This window comes from Oppia nitens, unplaced genomic scaffold, assembly GCF_028296485.1.
Source record: "Oppia nitens isolate AA-2021 unplaced genomic scaffold, nextdenovo-longstitch-racon4-pilon3 scaffold3_pilon_pilon_pilon, whole genome shotgun sequence".
Lineage (NCBI taxonomy): Eukaryota > Metazoa > Arthropoda > Arachnida > Sarcoptiformes > Oppiidae > Oppia > Oppia nitens.
Genome location: NW_026533221.1, coordinates 5,763,242 through 5,787,358, shown reverse-complemented (window position 1 = coordinate 5,787,358; position 24,117 = coordinate 5,763,242). Strand labels below are relative to the sequence as shown.

Sequence of the window (24,117 nt, the reverse complement as noted above, 5' to 3'; positions counted from 1 at the left end):
TAGTAGCATGATTTTTTGGATATATTGTTTATATTTATTTAATATTATTGTTATTATTATTTTATTGTATTACTATAACATTATTTAATACTATACAATTAGTAGTATTATTATTTAAAATATAAGATATCATGTTTATAAAAAAATTAAGAGTCAAACTTGTAAATTATAGAAAATGAGAAAATAATAAATGACAGTCAAACCAAATATCAATATATTTGTCATTTGTATGGGAATATATGATTTAGTAATTAGCAAACTATTTTTTAATACTAATACATTGAAAATACCAAAACAACAAATATTTTTCACCTGATTTTCACCACAAAAAAAATGATTAACACATTCTTCTGATTTCATTTTATTACAATATTTTTTATTTATACCTTTTGTTTTCTTAATTATATTATTTTCATTATTATTATATTTATTTACAAAAAAATCTTATGTTTTGCGAAATTCCCACAAAATTTGAATTTTGAGTGCAATTTTTGTCTCATTTAACATTAATTATGAGTGAGTGAGAAATGATGGTCTTTATTGATATAATTGAATTGAAAGCAACCTTTTTTGAGGCATTCATTTTCTAACTTTGTCTCAATTTATACATATCTAAGACCTTTAGGTTTGATTTTAGGCACTCCTTGTTTGACTTAAAGGTGTTCTCTTCGGTTATCAACTTTTGACAAATAAATATAATAATGGGAACGACTGGTCGTTTTGGAGGTAGTGGTGGACTTACATCTAGAGGTGGCCATCAATGTGAGTCTTATGCTTTAAATAATAGTTTTATTTATAACTTAATTTAATTAATTTTATTGTCATGTTTAATGTTATAAATATCAACCGTTTATACTTATTTATATATCATAGATATATAATTGATGATCAATATAAATAATTTATGACATTATAACATATATATATTAACAAAATAATGTATCATATATAATAAAATATATAGTATAAAATATTTGCCATGTTTGATTAATCTAATTTAATTAGAAATAATTTATTACATAATTAATAAAATTTAATGCAATTAATAGTATTTATTATGGATTGAGTCGCTTAAAAATTGGATGGCTTAACAATTATCCAAAAATTTTATTAAAAGACTATTATTTCTTATTTCAGTTTAATTTCTATTTTAAAAAATAGTTCACAAAAATACAAATTTAATTATAGTTTGAAACCCTTATATGAAACAAGATTTAAAGTTTGTAATTAACTAAAGGAAAAAAAATCTGGAAAAAGCTGCTTATTGAACATATTAAGAGTATATATAATATATAATGACATATATATATATATAGCTTATTTGATCAACTTATTGCTATACACTAGACATTAATATTCTAAGAGTATATCTATTGGGTATTATCTGATTAAATGGTTGAAAGAGGTTGAGAGACAAGAAAACAGGAAATTAATAACAAAAACATTTTGTTTGGGAATAACTAATACATTGAATAGCGCTTTCAAAATGTTTAGCCATTAGTTTTAGTACAGAATATTCTATTTATATGTGTGTTTAAACAGCATTTTTATATATCTTATAAAAAATTTGCAATTGTTTATAATAGAGTTGAGTAAATAAAAGGCTAACAATTTTATGTTATTTTATGCACACAAAAATCTTATCATACAACAGAATATACAGTAAATACAGTATATATATATACATACAGCAGTATATAATGTGTACATACAGTCAAATATTTTTTACTTTAATGTTAGTAAACTTGATATTCATTTTTAGACAAACATTAATAAAACTTTGATATTTAAAATAAATGCTAAACAAACAAAATATAAACTATAAATTAACTTTGTTTAATATATCTAACTTTAATAAATTATGAATTTAAATATTGTTTTTATGTTTATATCTTGATTTTTTATTTAACATCGACTGATAATTTATATGCAGTACATGCTTATGTCGTGTTATAAAGATTTAATCTCATATAATAATACAAATTTTGTTATTTTAAACAAATTAATCCATTTATAATGTAAATCTCAAAATAAATAATTATTTTATTATCATATAAAAACACAAAACTATGATATTATAAAGTTATAGTTAATCCACAATAAAAATAGATAGTTTTCAAATAATTAGGAAAATAATTATATTATTCTATTAAATATTATATTTAAATATATTAAAATAATCTTAATAGGCTATTATTGATAATGTTATTTATTATTAAATAATACATACTAATAATAAATAATAGTATAAATTTCTTGTAATACTAAGACGTTACAGTTTTATATAAAACTAATATATAAAATAACGTTTTCTTATATCAATTTTATTAACAAATTATAAATATATATTAAGTATAATATTTTACTTTACAATACTGTATCTTAGGAATAGGTTTTAATATTAGATATTAAAGTAGAAATTGAAATAAAAGTTCTCTAATAATATACATTTATTCACGGATTTAATGAAATTATTTAATGAATAATTTATGATTACTTAAGTCATGACATTATTTTTAATTTTGTTGCAGATATAAGACGACAATTAAATTAAATGTTATGCTAATTATCTCATTTGTGTATTACGTGTAATATTAAAATGATATACTAAATATAAAATTAATATATTAATAAATTCAAATATGTATATATTTTAATCATATTTAGTGAAACACAAAATATTAAATTAAGAATTAAATGAATAAAGTTTTTATTTATATTTTACTTTATTTTATTTTTATTATTATTATCATCGAAGTGTATATTCTTTGTAAATTTTATCAATTTATACGTTTGTATTTATTCACGGCTTATCTTTTAAATTGTCAAATCTAATAAATGTTAAGTCATTCAGTTATACGATTTAAAAATTTATTGGCAAAGAGAGAAAAATAGAGAGAAAGAGAGAAAGAGAGAGAGAGAGAGAGAGAGAGAGAGAGAGAGAGAGAGAGAGAGAGCAAACATAATTAAATTTGTTTGTACGGTTGAATAGGTAACATGTTTTTTCAAACAACAATTTTGTCAAATGTTGTTCACAATGGTTAGTGTGTGTGTATTAGTGTGATATTAAGCAATAAAGTTGAATGTAAAGTATTGTATTATAAAGTACTTTATAGTACTGAATATTTAGTAATTTTGTTTGATTGTAATAACAAAATTGATGTTCAAACCATTGTTTACGTAACAATCTTTCAATTATTTAAACCTTTTACCAAATATTTATAAACATTTAGATTTTTAAATTTAATTTTATTAAAAAAATATACTAAATTTTACATCTAATTGTTTTTATAAATAAAGGTTTTGTTTTGAAATGAAACAGATTTTTATAGATTGTTTTAGTTTTATAATTTTTTTATCGTATAATTAGTCAATAACTATAAATATAATTTACAATTTTTTAAATCTAAATTATTAAGTATTTTATTTCATAATCCGTTACAATATTATTCATTTCATTTGAAGACAAGTTTTATATGTAAAATAATGTGTATTATACCTGTAATTTATAAACATTATTTTATATTGTTATTTTGCAAATATAATTTACATTATTTTGATAACACTAATAAAGCAGTTGTTTTATGAAAAATAACATAACTACTCACTAGTGTTAATATAAACCAAATCTAATGGTATATAATGATTAAATATTTAATACTCTCAGTAACTTACACTCAACTAATGTAAAAACTATTATTATCAGTGAAAATTTGACATATTTATTATTAGCAATAATTCAACAAAATTGTATATAAATAACAATAAGTGCCACAACTATCGAGATTAGCCATAGATTAGAAAATAGTTTAGGCATTTGAGACAAACCCTATTGATATATAACTTTGACTCAAATGGAGATTTTAAGTGCTTAGACATTAGTGCTAACTGTGCTAACAGTGCTGTCATTTCATTCAATAGAGTCATCTATTCCTTGCTTTGAAATTCCAAAAATCAATGTCTTATCCAAAATACAGGTCAATCTGTGTATGTGTTTCAGTACTAACTGTAAACTTATAAGTTTGACACTTCTTGTTATAAATTGTCATAAATATTATATAAAGATTATAAAATGAGATCTCATTTTTAAAATCATATATAATATTATATTCTATATAGAATTCATAACAATAGGATGTCTTTTTCCAATTATTAACAAAATGTTTTGCAATTATATTAAATATCAATTATAAAAATTGAATAAAAATATTTAAAATTTCTTGTATACTAATATTATCAGATTATATAATTTACAATTACTGTACAAATAGTGTATAGACTAAGCACTTAAGAAAATTGTTTGCAGTTATGAATTAAGTTTATATTTTTGCATAATAAAAATATACATTATTATAATATTATATATATATATTAATATTAATATATATATATATTAATGTCAGATTAATGATATACAATATTAGTTAACAGGTTTATGATATGTAAAAAATGTCAAAAATATTTTATAAATGCAATTTTACATCACGTTTAATCTGCATTTTTATATAACAAAATTGTAAATAATTCAGCATTTTCTACAATAGACATGAAAGCATATATTATAATCTATTAACTATTTGCTGCTTAAGTGCTTATATAAAATGATACAGACAAATTTTATAATATAATTTCAATAATATAATATGTTATTAATATTTTATAATACTATAAGAATTACTAAAATAATTTGAGTGCTAAATATTTTTAGACTAAAAATTCTAAATTTTAATAACATTTTATGTAAATATATATTTAAAAATTAATAGAAAAAAGTGATTTTTGAATATATTATATTTTATAAATTATAATACTTTACTTATCAATCCATTTATTATAATAAATACTTATTTTTAGGATAAGATATTTTTCTTGATTAGTAAAATGACTCAAACTTTTCAATTTCTTTTTTTATAAGAACATTAATACTTTCAAAATATTGTCATATCTTTTATTATTTAAATCAATACATTATTACTGAACAACAATAAATATGTTGTCTTTTTATTGAAAATTACAGTATACTATAAATTTTTTAATTAAAAAAATTAAAAAATATAAATAAATAAATAATATATTGTAAGCTAATATTGAATTAAGTGTGTGTGCAATAATAAATATTTTGTTTATTTAGGATACCTCAAGTCATGTTGAGTAAACAAATATTGAATAGCAATCAAAAAATACTACTGTTTTTAGATAAAATATTATTTGATATTATTTTAATACTATAATATTAAATTGTCGTATTGTTGCTATTATTTGCATTCTATAATATTATATTTAAATTTTAAGATAAGAAATTTTATATATTGTAATTTAATATTTTACTATACTTTTTTAATATCAGTATTTGTTTTTAAACGTCAATCAATCTATAAAATAATACAATATTACGGTAGTATTAAAAATATCATTTTATATACAGTATATACTCTATATTTGATTGCATAGAAATGTTTGTTTGTTTTTTATTGATGATTTGTTGTCGTATTGATTGTAGGCATCAAATACAGTAAACATATAGATTGCCAAAAGTACAACAACATCGCCAACACCAACAACAACATACATACACACAAAACTACAGAATCTTTTATGTTATGTAATACTATAAAAATGTTGTGTTTTTATTTTATTTGGTAAATGTAAGTACAGTAACACGTAACACATAAGTTCATTATTTGTTTATATTCATTGAAAATAATATTGCTTATTGCAAAAACTATAGTTTCAACAAATATTAGTTTATTTGAATATAATATAAACATTATATAAATAATTTATATAACTTATATAATATATATATACTGCATATATAACTAAATTAGTATATATATATAAACATATATTCAATATTTTCTTATATGTTAAAATTGAGTTATTGTATACCAAATCTCCAACAAGTATTGTAACAATAGTAGTGTACAAATATTTTATGCAAATTATACGATATATACTCGTCCTCTTGAATTAGTTAATATAGATCTATATAATAATGGTTTATAAAAACGTGCATATATTGATAAATTTACATCGATATATACATGGAAACTATATGCAGATTTTATATATCCATATATAGATAAATAATGTATTTTTTGTGTGTGAGTTATGTTGGAAATCATCGATCATTATATGAACAAATGAAACTTCTTGTCAAATAAAATGTCTTATATTTAAATGATTTTTCTTTATCTCTATAACACAAATATATATCATCATATACTCTATATTAAGGGTTAAAATCCCGCGTAATATTGATTTTTAACAAACTTTGTTTTCTCAATAAGTACTCATTCATTCACTTAATCTCTCAATTTTGTTAAACATGTATTCAGAAAATGTTTAAAAATATTTTTATCTATTTTTTATGTTACTTTTGAATAACAAGGCATTACACAAATTAAATGAATTTCTTTTCGGTTTTTATTAAAAATGAGTTTATTTGAGAAATTATCATAAATTACTGTACAGTATCTGAAGATATGGAAATATTATATGAATTAATGTTTCCGTTTATTATGATTATTAAAGATTAAGAGTTATATAAATAACTAATATATACTTACATTGTATACTACGGTATATAATATATATATATATATATATACAGTTGTATTATGGTTTATTTGATGTCTCTGTCATTAGGAAATTGTATAATTTTGTTCAAATATTAATTTCAAATTGCAATTATTGACTAAAATTTAATTTTAATTTTATAAGTTTAAAAATATGTGTCATCAAATCAGTATTTAACTATTAATTAAATATATTCAGTAATAATATATTAAAAATTGAATAATATAATTTAAATTTTATTAATTATATACCGTATATTCAAAATTACTTATAAAATATTTAGTAGTTATATTTTACTATTATGTTAATTATAAAGTATGTAATTTATACCCTCTAATAAATAAATGTTTAATTACTTAAAAAGTATTAAACATATTTTAACCAAAGTTTAAAATAACAAGAAATAATTGAGTTTTTTTTATAATAAATTAAATAAGTTCCACCCCTCTCAACCCCTCTCAACATTAAGGGACTTTTGTTTACATCTAATTTATTTAAAATTTTCAATAAATAGTATTTTAGAAAAACTAACCAAGATAAATTAAAAATAATAATATATTTTCTCGCTCTTTTAGTGTCTATATTGTAATGATATAATAGATTGTACAAATGATAAAATTACAATTTCTAAAATGAAATTTTTAAAAATGTTTTTTACTATATTTTTGAAAAAGTCCCCACCTCCTTTATGTTGGAAAAGTTTAAAATTATTGATATTGGGTATTAATATTTATCAATAAAAACCTAATTTATTTTTTGTTATTTTAAACTTTGTTTGGTTAAAATATCTCATACTTCTTAAATAATTAAACATTTAATTCTTTGAGGGTATAAATTACAAACTGTATATAAGTTTTATATTTATACTGTACTATACTTACAAATATTATAACATATTATAACATTAAGAAATATATTATACAAGAATTCTAAAATTCAAATATTTATCTTTTACTTAATTTTTTTATTACGATATGTACTATACATTATTTCCACTATAATGTCTAATATATGCATATTTATTGATACAGGTATATATACAATATATAATGTAAATTATATAATAACTAAATCTAACTTTATTTATTAAAATCTTAAATAGAAAAATGAGTTATATTATATTTTTAAGTATATTTTTATTATCATTTACCACATAAATTATAAATTAATATATATTTATATAAAAAATTATGAGATGTAACGAAATTATTAGTTACTATAAATATATACTGTATTAAAATTGGTATTAAAACAATTCAAAAATTTGATTGAATATAAATAGTTTAGTTAAAAAATTAATATGTAAAAGACAATGATTATACTAATTGCTTACAATTTTTAGCATTTGATTGTTTAAATAAAATAGTTTATTTTTTTAATTTTATAAGTGCACTAATTAATAAATAAAAATATACACACATTATTATTTTAAATATATTTAAATATATGTAATATTTTATTTATTTAATAAACATTTATATAGAAAAAGATTTTTTTTTAATAATTATAACTATATATTATATATCAATTATCAGTATATACAGTATATATTTATAATTCAATAGATATGTTAATTCAATATTCAAATTATAAAACCACATAAATTAAATAATGCATTAAAATATTTGCAATTATTGATTATTGCTATTAATATTTATATTTAATATATGAATTCTATGGAAATATTGTTATAGTGTTATATCTCAATAACTAAATAATTATAAATAAAGTATAAATAATTATTATTATGTTTTGATTTGCCTAATCATAGGGTACGACACCGATTACTCTGAACTATATATCGGTTTGGCTGTGGTTTTAGGCTTTTTCATACTTTTGGTCATATTTTTGATTATTTTGTTCATAATTATATACATTCGCCGCAAATACTGTTTAAAGCAAAACAATGGCCAACAAAACAGCCAAAGACAACAAAACATTATCACATCCACCGAAGCAATGACTAATAATAGCAAAATTGTTGCTACAATTGACTCAAAAATTTAATCAATAAATTGATTTGTTAGTTAACTATAGATTTTTATTAGATTATCATTGATTTTTTAAAATAGTTTTTGTTAAATAATTTATATTTACAGTAGTTGTTTGTTAATATTTAAACATTATTATATTTTATTTATTTCATATTAATTATAATTTTATTGTACATTATACAGTATTTATTATAATTTAGATTTAATGTGTAAAACTATTAAGTTTACTTTAATACCTCATAACCATATATACATATTATCATTTAAAGTGAAATCATTTATAATTTTACATTTGTTTAATATACAAAAAATATCTCTGAGTATAAAATTTTATACCATAATTGTATTTACAGTCATTAATATTAATCATTTAATACAATATCATTATTATTAAGGCGATCAAAATATAATATCAAATGCATACTTAATAATCTTGTTTTGTGTTTATAGTATGGTTTTGTATTAATTAGTATCTAAATGTAATTATTTGATTTAATATAATTTTTTTTGCAGAAAAAATATATTATTGTTGTAAATAAATTTTGTTCCTTATTTAAAATAAAAAGTAAATAATGTTTTAATATAATTTATTTATTAAAATATACGAGTTTTGCTTCAATATAACTAAAATTATTTTTTTTATTTCCTCATTTTTAAAGTAAATAAAATTGCTTCAATATTTATTTTAATTAAATTTTTATAAAAATACGATAATACAGAACTTAATATGAATTTACATTTGTAGATATTGATTATAATATAATAAAAATTGTTTTGAATGCTAAAAATTGAATTAATAATGTTTACTTTATTTATAAAACTTTAATGGTCTAAACTAATAAAAAATTTTGATAATATCTTTTTTAAAATAAAATATATCAATAAAATCTTGTCGATAGTCATACAAAAACTTAGTGTCAAGTAATAGCTATGAGAATCCGTTTTTATTATAATCGTAAAAATGATATTTATTTACTGTTAAAGTGCTTTATTTCATATAAATCTGGACATCAATAAGTGTTAGGTATATAATTTGATTATCACTATTGAGACTGTTTTTAAGATAATAATTTTAAAATAATACTATAATATTTTATTATGACACATAAGCTAAAAAGTTTATAAAATATATTTTATCTTTAGTTATAGCATTGGTGATATTATATATCAATAATGGATTTAATAAATATATAAATAAAACTGATATTTTACAAAAACTAATTAATTAATTACAATTTAATATAAACAATAACAATGCCAATTATAAATTTATAATGTTTATCAATAAACATAAAAAACATTTTTTATAAGATGATATTTTTAAAATATAATGTATAATATTACACTGTTATTTAATTAAATTGCAATTTAAAAAACATAAATCCCTTATGTTTTAAGCTTTTAAAAATAAAAATTTTCGGTACGCTTAAGCACTTAAGTAATATTAAAGCTTTTAATGGAATATAAAGAATATATAAAATGTCTTTTATTTTTTAAATATATGGTTTATATATTTTTAAAAGAAAAATATACTTTTAATCTTATAATATTTAAAATATTTTATTTAAATATTAAAAAAACAAATAATGACTTTTTATTTAAACAATATTTGTATGTATAAAAAATGCTACAAAAATTTCAGATTTATTATATGATAATATTGATAATTTTATAATATTATTTAGCTTATAGTATCAAAAATATTGATTTTTAAACTATAAATTTTCTAATTAATTATTAATTACTTAATTTTAAAATAAATTAATTATAAGTACTACTAAATTTAATAAAAGTTATGCTGCCATCTATTGAGAAATATTTGAAATTTGTTAATGAATACAATTATTTTAAATTTCATTAATTATAAATTTAATTTAATTAATTAATTTTGACATTTAATCAAAAAGCAAATAACTTATAGTAAATGCTAAACAAAACAGTAGAGTAAACAAAATGATAATTACTTTCAACACAATGAATAACTTTGAAACATAGTTTGTTTCAATTCATTTTGATTTAATTTTGACAAACAAATTGATAAAATTATAATATTATACAATACTGTACTGTATATACTGTATTAATATTAATTATACAGAATATGACATATCCTGGTATTGAAATACAGTACTCCCGGACTATTTGAACAGACATTTATTTATTCACTTAACTAAACAAAAATGTTTTTACAAATTTCAATTGTGTTAAACATTATTACTATCGGTAATAATCATAGACATTATGCTGACATTGAAAACATATTATTTTATTTAAATCAAATTGAAGTTTTTATTATAGTCAACAATAATGAAATTATCAGGTATATTTTTTGAAATTAAAATACTTATAAAAATATAAATATTATGCTATATTTATATTATAATATTAATTAATATTATTATAGGCAATCTGTTTGTCTTAATTTTATTGATATATGAATCTCATTTAATTGGATGTGGCAAATGTCCCGGTGCTCAATACCAACCGCTGTTTACTCCTTGTATTTGTATAAATGACACAACAATTATATGCGAAAGTATTGAAAACATTGACTTAAAGCAAATTTTTGATTATTTTTCTAAAACACTTAATTGGAAGGAAAGACATTTTAAATCATTAACTATAAATTGTCGACAATTACTGGAATTACAGGAATTAACTTTTGGTGATTTGACTTTCGATAATATTTTGGTCACAAATGGTCAAAATCTGCGACAAATACATACCAATGCATTTGGTGCCACACGACTCACCCTTAAAAATCTGACCATTGAGGCCAAAGGTCAGTTGGTAAGCATTTCTAATGGATATAACCTGTTTGAGGCTATCGGGTCACTCATAAACATTGAGAATATAAATATTAGTGGACTAAACATTTATGCCACACCTGATTATGCAATAAAACCGCTTTTGGGTAATCAATGGGCGCTCAAGAATCTGACCATCAATGGGACAATACATAGAATAGGAAAGTATGCTTTTTATGACAGTGCCTATCATTTAAAGCATATATCAATTGGTAACCAAATTGAGTACATATCAAGTCATGCGTTTGATATGAGGATTGCCTCATTTGAGAGACTGACCATTGATTTGTCGGGCAATCAGTTGACGGGTAACAGCTTTGAGGGCGAAGTCTTTCTCAACACCAAACGTACCATTTATTTGGATTTGTCTAACAATAAACTCTCACATTTAGATGAATTCATATTTGACCCGTTCCTCAGTTTAGATATTATGAATATAGTTAATGTTTCCGGTAATTTCTTGCATTGTGACTGTCGTATGAAATGGTTGGCCAAAAATCGCCTAAAATACAAGAGACAAGTGGTGAACGCCCTGTGCTCTGATGGACGCCCTTTTTGGGAACAGTCGTTGGATGAGTTTAATGAATGCAAACACAATGAGATAATAGATTCATAATTACTAATAGTTTTTACAGTAAAAGTAATCATAAAATTATTAAGTATGAATCTAATGTCTTTTAATATTATTTTACTAATAAATAATTAATAGAAACACAGTAATAAATAATGCAATTACTAACCCATTTAATAATAATATTTTATAAGAAACATTTATTAGTTATATATTACTATTATAAATCACAACTTATAATGATATAATAAATAATAATTTGTAATTTGATAATTGCTATTACAATGTAATCTCAAATAATGTAAGTGTATTGTATAATAAAGTAATATTATCTTTTTTCTTACAACACGTATTACATTATATCCATTTTTCATGTTTTATTATCATCTCAACTATAAATTTGTTTTCAAAAATTTAACAAAAAAAACAAAACATCTGTATTTTATATTAATTTGTGGTTTTATTTTGTAAAATTAATTATAAAGTGTAAATATTTAATATATGATAATAAGATACAGTTAAAATAGAGTATAAATATTTTTATTAGTAAAATATATCTATTTTGGATATAAAGAGTTTCTTTATTTTAATTTTAATAATGATAAAATAATTTAAATAATAATGATTCAATATCAAAATCATGCAATATATATAAGTAAATAATTTTGTTATTTATGCTATAATATACTATTTTTATTTTAAATATATTGGTAGTACAGTATATAGTATTTAATGTTTTTAATAATGTCTAAAATGCTAGACATTTATAATAAAGTAATAAACAAAATAAATGATAATCTCGGCAATAATTTCATAAAATTAATTTATGTTTTTAACGATTCAAACGGCAAAAATTACATTTATATAACAAATGATAATAAAGTTTATTTGTACGCTGAAAATATGGACGGTTGTCTCGGAACCAAACAACTGATACCATTGGAGACAACAGTGCATTTGATAGACCTGACTGGTAATCAAATTGTGGTCAAACTGTCTCGTGGATTGAATTTTATGCTAATGTTAACCAATAATAATACGATATATTGTTTTGGTCAAAATAATATGGGACAGTTGGGTTTGAATCATCTAAATAAAGTTGAATACTTTATTGAAAATATGTGGCTTAAGGATAAAGATATAATTGATATACAGTGCGGTTTTCATCATTCATTGGCACTGTCCTCAAATGGTAACGTCTACTCGTGGGGTAATAATGAGTGCGGACAAGTTGGCGGTAATAGTAAAAATGATTATTTAAGTACACCAATTCTATTAGTAATTCCCAGGGCCAGGGCTATTGCCTGTGGGGCTAATCACTCAATGGTACTTACTATGAATAATGACATTTATGGTTGGGGTGATAATAGTTATGGACAGTTAGGTTGCAACATTGCACCCTTTACCAATGCACCAATGTGTATTACATTAAACAAACATTTTGAAATCAAATCAATTGTGTGCAGCGACACAAAGTCATATATTTTAAATACTGATAATGAGTTATATTATTTTGGTCAAAATGATCCGAAACATTTTTTATCCACTACTGCCTATCTGTTTGACAATTTGCATAAATGCCAACAATCCTATTCACACATTTCCTGTATCTATGATTGTAATGAGGGTCATATAGTTATTGGCAAATCAAATGGACTTATCTATAGGATTCACGGATATTCAGTGATTGGTATCGATAGTGAACACAAATTTAATTATACAACCAATCAATTGTTTTTTATCAATGAATTTCAAATAACTCAACAATTTGTATCATTCAATAACATTGACGATCACAACACAGATTTCCAGCATTTGTTGGCCCAACAAAAGGTGTCACAAACTAAGCTTTTAAGTCTTAATGTCAACACTTTAAATAAAATTGCTAATATTTGTCATCAATTTTAACTAATGTTATATAATTTAATAAATGTATTAAAAAGTAAATTAATTATTGTTATTTATAATTAAATGGTAATTAATTTGAAATAAAATTTATAAATATTAAAATTTTATTATTTTACAATTATAATATTGTTGACAATTTTGTTGTTATTATATTATTAATTTTTTCTCAATTCATCCGCATATAAAACGCATGCGATTATTGTCATAAAACAGAGAAACAGATAAAAACAATTTTTTTTGTCTTTAATGGCAATTCTCGTGCCATCGTAAGTGTTGAATGACATAATATATAAAACAAAAATAACAGATAATTTTGTCGGTAAACCCCTAATGCACCCAAAGGTAGTACACTTATTACAACACCAATGACTGATACTATTGTATAATATAAGTTATATTTCGTGTTTAAATTGAATAAAATAATATCAAATAGATGGGACATCCTATTAAACATAAACTCGCAAATATCCATTTATTTGTTGATTTATTACACCATTGTATGAAACATAAATTTTCATACATTTTGTAATATATTTAAAACAAAATTCGCTTTTTATACATATTTACAACTAAATAAAAAAAAGTGATATTGAACTACAAACTTGGTAATAAAATATATTTATTAGATTTATAAAACTAAATTTGATACTTAAAAATACAATTATTTTATTTAATAAAAAAGATATTTCATATACGGTATATACAGTACATGTCTTTTTTATAGTTCATATATTTAATATAAGAATATTTAATGCTATGGTCTTGAAGTGTGATGTAAGCAATGAATGTTTAATCACATATTCTCTACTGTATTATTAAATATATTGTATATAACAAATATAGTAGAGTATTGATAAAACATCACCAATTTATGAACTAACTATAGATTTGGTTACTTTTTTTAGATGAAAACCCACATAAATTCAATACACGTAATGTCCACGACTTAGAAAAAAGTTATAATATTGTTAAAGCAATATTGAAAATATATTATATAGTAGTGCCATAAATGTCAAACATATCAATGTCCAACAATATGTGCAATTTTTTATCGATAACAACATTTTTTTTTAAATAAAATTATTTGTCTATAATAATACTTTTATTTACAAACATGTCAAATATATTTTCATTTTACTTACATAGAAAATATAATATATTATTCAATATGTTAATTGATAACTCACTCAAAATATTATTATTATTATTATTACTTTATTGTCATTTTTGCAAATAAAAACACTTTTTTGATATATTGCTTATTTTAACATCAATTTTAGAAACCTTTAAAGGATTAATAGTAATCTTAGTAATAAATGTTATATAAAAATATAGACAAGTAATATATATTGTATAAAAGTAATCTTAATAAATAAAATATAACTAAATATAATAAAAAATACTTGCATTATTTTAGATATTAATATTTATTTTTAGAAAATTTTAAAATTAAGTTATTATATACTGAATATTTTATTTTTAACTTTATCATACTATTATTTTTATTTTAAAATATTGTATTTTTATATTACATTTATTACAAAACAATTTTTAATAATATTTTGTCATCATTGAAATGCAATGTTATTTTATTATTTGTTATTTTATTAAATATTAAATTGTATTTCAATTATTGTTTATTAACAATAAACAATTTAATTTTCAAAGACTATTTATATTGAAAAACATTATTAATATAAATTAAAATATAATAAAAAAAATAAAATGTTTTATAAACAACTTATGTAAATACTATTATATATTTATAAATAAATTGATGATTTTAATATAACAATATCGTTGAATAAATACACTATATAGCATTATATAGTAATGAGTGGTTTTAATAATTTAAAACAAATATATTTTTGTATAAACTTCCATCTAATCTTTAATAATTTAAAATTATAAATAGATACAGGGTAAAACAAATAGTTATAAATTATAAATTATGTTTAAATTAACAATGCATAACTTTTAGTAAACTTTATAAACTAATTATATATTTTATTAATTATATATATAAGTTTGAATAAAGCGTCTTAAATAAAAGTGTATTCAAACGTACTATAAGATAACGAAACATATTTAATCGTCATATAAATTACTCATATTTTATTTTTATATTGTTTTTGCTAAATTACAGTATAAATATAAGAATAAGTAACCATGGATAATTATCAATTTTATTTATTTGTATATAAAATTTGCACCTTTTTAAGTAAAAAAACATGTAGTATTATCACAAAAAAATGATCATAATAATCAACAAATTTATAAAATTAATTAATTTAAAGTTTAAAAATAATGAATTAATTTAAAGTTAAAAATAATGAATTTATTTAAGCATGTTATAAGATTTCTACTTAAATATTTGTCATATATTAAGTGGTGGTTTGTAGGTGTGTGCTTAATGGGCATTCCTCTGTGTGTAACATTAATTACATTGATTTTAACAATTGAGTTTCAAGTGTTTATTGAATGGAAAATCTATTTGATTGTATTGTTTAGTTTGGGTATACCATTATGTTTGGCCGGTGCTATTGGCGCTTATATACAAAATGTATTTATATTTATATTCTATACTATTTTTGCAACACTCAACACAACATTAAGTTTTCAAATAGCTTACAGTGATTCATATTATTGGTTTTATCCGACAATTTCATTATTATTTTCATTACCATCGATGATGTTTATGAATATTTTACGTATTTATTGGACCAAAAAACGCAAAAATAAGTACAGACCTAAATCAAGTGATGTCACTGTTTTATAATAAATATAATAATCTAAATCTATAACTGATTGAAATTATTGCCTAAAATGTATATTTATACTATATTTTAATAATAATACAAAACAAAATTAAATAAAATTTGTAATTAAAATAAATTGTGTATTTACTTATAGTATATTTATAGAAAGTTTTAAATCTATAATTTATAAATTAACTATATTTAAGCCAAACTTGAAAGATATTAAATTTAGTTTTAAAAGCATTTGTATTATTAATATACCTGTATATTGATAGTAATATATATATATATAATATTATACACTGAGTATTCAATAAAATCATTAAAAATATGTATTAATACTTTTAACAATTTACTATAAGAAATAAAATCTTCGAAAATTCTTATTGTCATAAATGTCATAAAAGCTTACATTAAATTGTGTCCTAAATATTAACTTTTTAAATTTTAATTGTCATTTATGTCCATTTAGATTAAGAGAAATGTAAAATGTGAATATTACAAAAAATTGTATTTTTAATTTCTATCAAAATTTAAAGTAAAATTTATAAACTCCAATAAAGAAAGAAACACAAGAAGTTTGTGAATCAATATTATAAATATTAAATTTTTAAAACATTTTTACCAAATTTTAATTAATAAGTTTATATAGTTATTTGTATTTGTATTTAATTATTGCAATAAACTTAAGTTATTATATCACATATTATTATTTACATTATAAAAATCTATACCTTAGATAAAACCTTAAATATACAAAAAGACAAATAATTTATTTACACAATAATTGAATGTGGATTACATTAGCATTGTATTACATTGTATTACATTGTATTACATTGTATTCTATATTACATTATATTAAACCAAATTACTTGCACTTTTCAAAATTAACAAAATCATTATAAATAAATTCATTATATTCTCAATGCAAACAAATTAAAGATACATAAATGTCATCAAATGAAACAATTTTTATAAATCACTTCCGTAATATTTTTGACTATAAGACACAATTTTGTAAATAAATCAAATATTTTTTAAAATATATATTGTGTTTATAAGAAAATTAAGTATTTATATTAACTTAGATAATGTGTGTTATTCTTATAAAATATTTACCTTATATTAAATGGTGGTTTATTTGTATGTGTGTGACGGGTATACCGGTGTGCATAACGATGCTTGTATTGGCCATAGAGGACATTGAAATATTATCATTATGGAGAACTGAATTTATTGTACTTTTCAGTATAGGACTGCCCGCATGCTATGCCGGTGCTATTGGCGCTTACATCGAGAATATGTGTGTTTTTATCATTTATAATGCGTTTACGATATACAACACATCATTGAGCATACGTATGGCCGCCAATGACCCGATATTCTGGTTTTACCCGACAGTGTCCGTACTTTTCTCATTATCCGGTATTATATTTGCAAATATATTGAGAGCCAATTGGGCGGCTAAACGTAAAAGCAAACAAAAATATATATCTAATGTAAATACTGTTTTTAATAAAACAAATAATTAAAATATTTATTTATATTTATTTGTATTTATATTTTATTGTTACTATTATTTATAAAAGACAATATATTTCATAACTATGAATTATAATTTTAATTAGTAATATGATTTATTCATATTTCTATCATAATACAGGCTATACTGTAACAACAAATATGTTATTTTATTTATAGATATAATTGATTCATTTATGTTGTATATGTTGAGAAAAAATATGATTAATTGTATTTAAAAATAACATTTATATTACACTATGAACTTTGCAAATATTTTAAATAAAATTCTTTATTAATTTATCATTTAATGATAATTAATGTGAAAATACTGTATTAGATTAGATAAATAAATTGTGATTATTATAAGAGTGTGAGCAATCAATTGATTGTATTATTAATTTAAAAAATTTCAAGGACAAATTCTATTCTATAAAAAGACCCAGGCAAATTAAATCAATTATCATGTCGTTTGCATAAATAAATTTTTAAAATAATTTTAATAAATTATAAATATATATATATTATATATTTAAAAATGTTTTATATGTTGATATCATTTAACAAATATGAATAATAATCTAAACAAATTATTTAAAATGAAATATTATAATATACAGTACATCATAATATATATTATAATATGAAGTATATATACAATAAATAAAAACATTTTAATTACGTATTAGAAATTAAATTTTTATTATAAGATTATTAAATTGTGTTTATATATTGATATAACTGATATAATATCTGGTCATTGCATTAAACTCATAAAACTCCTGATCTATGAAACTACTAATCAATGTATTTAATATCAAAAATACTGTACTGTATATCAGTCATCGAAAAATATGATATTTTAATGTTTATATTATAAAATTGTGTTTAAGTTTTAATTTCTAAAAACTTTATAATTTTTGTATAAAATTAAATATATTTATATTTGTTAATATTTTAATATGTTAATGTTTTTAAATATATGTTAATATATATTTGTTTTTTCAACAATAAAAAATGTATAGACATTTGTCTCGAATTTTATTATTAATTTTACTATCTTTGCATTTTTGTAAAATATTATTAGCCATTGATAATGTAGATAATAATTTTAGCAATAATAGCAAATCAATACATAATATCGACACTGAAGAAAATGCTGGGTTTGGACAACAAAGTAATGACAATGTGGTCAATGATTTAATTAATATATCGGAAAATACTGGTCGATCACAACAAATGCATAGTAATAAAAGTTATGTAAAATCTATATCAAGATATGCTCCAAATTTAAATCTATTAAATGATAAAAACGACACAAAAATTGAAGTTTTTAGTAGGATTTTGAATCATCCATTAGTGTCGGCACTATTAGTCAAATTGGAGCCAAAATTAGCTAATTTTAGTGAAAATATTAAATTAAATTTAAAAGATTTGCTATCAGAAGCTAAAGAAGGATTGTCTGGTGATTCGGCACAACAGATACGACAGACAGCGATGACATTCATTGAAAATCTTGATTTATCGCCGCTATGTTTGATGTCATTTGTTATGATGAAAAGGGATCTGAGTTCAGGTCAACTCTGGCCACTCAAATGTTTGTCATTTTTATAACAATTCAATAAATTTTTAACAATATTTTATATTTATATTATTATTTCAGTCATTGACTCCCTTAGCATCCGACCTCTGGGTCTATTGGAGGGTACGTTCTCTAGTTTTGGTCTCTATGATGAATGTCTGGACATTGAAAACGATCAGTTTCTCGGTCTCAAAATGAGAGGACAGTATTGTTTGGCCAAAAGATCGGCCCGTTTTATGGAACCGGTATTTGAATCACAGGAACATAATATAAAGGCAAACATTTCGTCGACAAAATTAAATCCATTTGGTTTGGATAACAATATGTTAAAACTGATGAAATCCGTCAACTATTTTAAAAAAGCTTACTTTCGTTTCGGTCTTTGTATTCCTTCAACTTGTAGTCCAAAAGAGATTAATCGAGTCATTAATAAACGTAATTATAATTCATTTAATTATTATTTTTCAATTTATTTTTCATTTAACATTTTATAAATAATATTTGTTATTATTATATTATTATATTGTATATTATGTACAGGAATTGTATTATTTAGAATTAGCACTCTATTGTATAAATATTTTATAAGTTAGTTAATTTTATGGTATATTTTATATTAAAATCATATTTTTTTATATTTAAAATAAAATATATAGTAATGACTCCAAAGGGACAACAAATTTTTGAAATTGAAAAGGAGTGCAAAATCAAGAACCGAGAGATTAAGCGGAATGCCTATCAACGGACGGCACAGTAATTAATATTTTATTTAATTTGAGATAAATTTATGAAAAACTTTTTGATTTTCAATTATATTAAGATCAATACTAATAACATTGACTCTATTGGTTATAATGAGTACAGCCGTTGAGTTTTATTATAATTATCGTCGGACTAGTTTTGGTCGTAAAAAAGTGATAAACAAATCACTGTTAATATTCTCTGCCATTTCCAATACTAATCTATTGTTTCGTAAAGACCCGAAACGTCTGAACACAATCGGCACTATTATCTGGTTGTTTGTGAGCCTTGAATTTGTCGGTCGATCCTACGTTCAGCCTATCTTTTACAGTATGATTGGTCTATTGAGACCAAACAAAAGTATTGCCAGAGAATACTTTACGTCCAAAAAGTTTTTCTGGATTCGCAACAGTTCCTACTCTATGACACTTTACATACTCTTGAGGTATATATATATATATAATAAGTTTATTAATCAAATTAATAACAATTATTATTTTTTATTAAAGTGCTATAGTGTTAGGTTATAATATAACAGCTGATAAACGTAAAGCCAAATACAGTCCATTATATTATCTCAAATATATAGTAAACAGATATTTGAGTATATTTCGGCGTATAATTGGACCAATACTATTGATATATCTGATCCCACTAATTGGTGATGGACCCATTTGGCATTATTATGAACCAGTTCATGTAGCACCTTGCAAAAATAATTTAATGTCATCACTACTATTATATAGCAACTATATGCCTGGTTTTGACCAAATTGTAAGTTTTTGTTATTTTAGTTTTATTAAATTGCAAAAATTGTTAATATTATAATTAATATTTAATTTTTGTAAATAACAGTGCAATTTGCCCAGTGCAACATTTTCAGCAATTTTTCAATTGAGTCTATTGGCACCATTAATATTATTATTAGTCAAATTAAAGCATTATATTGGTTACAGTATATTAGCACTGTTGGTATGTTTTGGTTGTTTCTTTAGTCTAACCCGTCGTCTATTTACTGATTTCCCGATCGCACCGTTTGAAGTGACAAAAATGCATTCAATTGAACAAATAAGTCATTCATTTATATATTATTTGGGTTCAGCCGAGCAAAACTTGTCGACTCTTATTATTGGACTACTTGTCGGATATCTCATACGTAACAGACCTGATATTATCAAAGTTAACAGTAAACATGGATTACTATTTATGTGGTGTGCCTTTCTGGCACTGCCGCAAATTGCAAGCTATTGGAGCGACACTTTTAAAGCACTCAAAGGCATTCATAATGAAACCAATTTTTTGTTGTGGTTTCTATCGGGAAGAGTAATGTGGGCCCTGGGGTACGGTTGGATTGTTTTTGCTTGTAGTACTAATAGAGGAGGTATTTTAATTATTAACTTCTAGTTTTTTTTAATACAATTATATGATAATTATTAATTACATTTTCATAATTTAGGTATTATTCAGCGTATATTAACTAATGAGACAATACAGCCACTGTCAAGACTTGCTTTTGGCATTTATCTCAATCACATTAATGTTATTAGCATCAGATTGTTTGCTATTAAACAAACATATTTTCTAACGCATTCACAAATCGTATGTATACTTAATTTTATTAAATTATAATAACTGTATGATATTATAGAATTTACTGCATAATTATTTTGTACTGAAATTTTGAGAGTATTTTTAAAAATAATAACAAAATAATTTATCTTAAACTAATGTTTTATTTTATAAATTTTTATAACAGTTTGAAAGCGTAATTATCGATTATGCTATTGCTGTGTTAATAGCATATATATTTTATATACTCATTGAATGTCCAATTTATCATTTAATAAAAATCATTTGCGGTCAATATGTCAACGATAGTAATGTCGGTAATACTGTTTACGAGAGGACGGGTAATGGGGAGTCAGTCAGAGATCACGAACACATTGTGCGAGAAAACATTGAAATTAAAGTATTTGCAAATAAAAATTCAGATAATTTATAGATTTAATACATTATTATTAGATTTAAGTTATATAATTAAACGGTTTTAAATAATTCATAATTTTCTATTTTTTGTAATAGTTTTAAATAAAAATTTATTTAATAAATTAATTAATTAATTGCTATTTTGATGATATGTAATTTTATAAATAAAAATTATAAATATTGTTTGTTAGATAAAATATAAAATAAAATAAGTATCGTTACAAAAATACTAAAGTATCTCTGGTTATAGCCCTGGGCGGGCTGGTAGGTTGCGCCTACACAATGGATATGATTGAATTGAATGTTTGCTTACATTTTTTGTCATCAAAATCTAATGATATAAGTGATAACGATTGCTAACGAAAAGGACAGGTATGCTACAGATGTGTTCATATTGACTTAAGTTATAAAACAGTGCAAATGCGGCAAATAAACATACCGGTACATGTAATATATAATTTATATTCAATTTATATTCAATTTATATTTTAAATTAAAATAGCAACTTTTAAACATTACAAATTTTTAATGGAATTAAATTGAAAATTATAAAAATAAATTAAATTTTAATCAAATAAAATATTAAATAATTGCAATAATCAAAGTTCAATTGTGTTTTAAATTTTTAAAAAAAAATTATCATTAAATTGATAACTAATTAGTTTTAGATTATTTTTTATCATTAAAATATTATTTTAATGATAAATAATATGACTATAAATGCTATGTTTCATTTAAATGAATAAATATAAATAAAATTTCTAACAAAAAAATCTGAATTATTTTCATTTAGTTTATTTTATTTCGTTTATTATATGTATGACTAGTTTATCGGTCATTAATAATGGAAACATCAATAATATATTGAATAATCATAACGTCGGCAATCGTAAGACAGATGATATACTCGGCAACGATGTATGCATTCAAAGAATACAATACAATATAACAAATTATATTCAAAATTGTTTAAAATTGTTTAAAAATGTTTAAATAATATTCAAAGAAAATGAATACAATTAAATAATTGATTTTTGTGTAATGTATTACAACTAATTATTAATAAAAATTTGCAATTTAATCATTTATTTTGAGCCATATTTTGTTTTATGAAATATATCGCTAGTTTGTTTCGCTTGACAATAAAATATTTAAGTTAATGTAATTCTTAATTAACATAAATTTTATTAAAATAAATTTTTATAATAAATATTTTTTATATTAAAAATTTTTTAATATTATTATTATTAAATAATCTTTTCCACACTTAATAAATGATTGTCATAATTTAATATTTATTTAAGTCAGATGGTATTAAAACATTGTTTTATAATTTATATAATTTTAATCTGAGTAAAATATAATAAATAAATAAGTTGATAACTTTTTATGATTTATTAATTATTATTTCGATTAAACCTTTAAATAACAATTTATTAATAATAGTGTTTTGTAAAACATTATAATTATTAAACATCACAATTTTATGAAACCATGAAAATATTAAAAAAAAACTATAATCAACAATTGAGTTTATAATATAGCTAAAAAATTGTAAACATCAAATTATAAACATTGTTAATAACAAAAAAAATGTTATAATAAAAATTCAAATGAAAACAAATAGTAATTTCCGTAATGAATCACTAAATAATTGCAAAATATT

The 24,117-nt window shown here is 21.0% G+C and overlaps 3 protein-coding genes across 3 annotated transcripts; all 3 read left to right on the top strand.

The window, feature by feature from the left end:
* Positions 1-10,845: 10,845 nt before the first annotated feature.
* LOC128957961 (uncharacterized) lies at positions 10,846-11,996 on the top strand. The gene is made up of 2 exons (XM_054303774.1): positions 10,846-10,893; positions 10,978-11,996. The coding sequence occupies exons 1-2, from the start codon at positions 10,881-10,883 to the stop codon at positions 11,994-11,996; spliced, it is 1,032 nt and encodes a 343-aa protein (XP_054159749.1). The 5' UTR covers positions 10,846-10,880.
* An 858-nt stretch (positions 11,997-12,854) lies between these two features.
* LOC128957959 (X-linked retinitis pigmentosa GTPase regulator-like) lies at positions 12,855-14,228 on the top strand. Its single transcript, XM_054303773.1, has 2 exons — positions 12,855-13,784; positions 14,202-14,228. Exons 1-2 carry the CDS (start codon positions 12,855-12,857, stop codon positions 14,226-14,228), a joined length of 957 nt encoding a protein of 318 aa, XP_054159748.1.
* A 4,956-nt stretch (positions 14,229-19,184) lies between these two features.
* LOC128957588 (nose resistant to fluoxetine protein 6-like) lies at positions 19,185-22,505 on the top strand. The gene is made up of 8 exons (XM_054303380.1): positions 19,185-19,739; positions 19,806-20,159; positions 20,381-20,477; positions 20,545-20,910; positions 20,975-21,239; positions 21,321-21,846; positions 21,922-22,064; positions 22,222-22,505. The coding sequence occupies exons 1-8, from the start codon at positions 19,382-19,384 to the stop codon at positions 22,465-22,467; spliced, it is 2,355 nt and encodes a 784-aa protein (XP_054159355.1). The 5' UTR covers positions 19,185-19,381; the 3' UTR covers positions 22,468-22,505.
* The last annotated feature ends 1,612 nt before the right edge of the window (positions 22,506-24,117 follow it).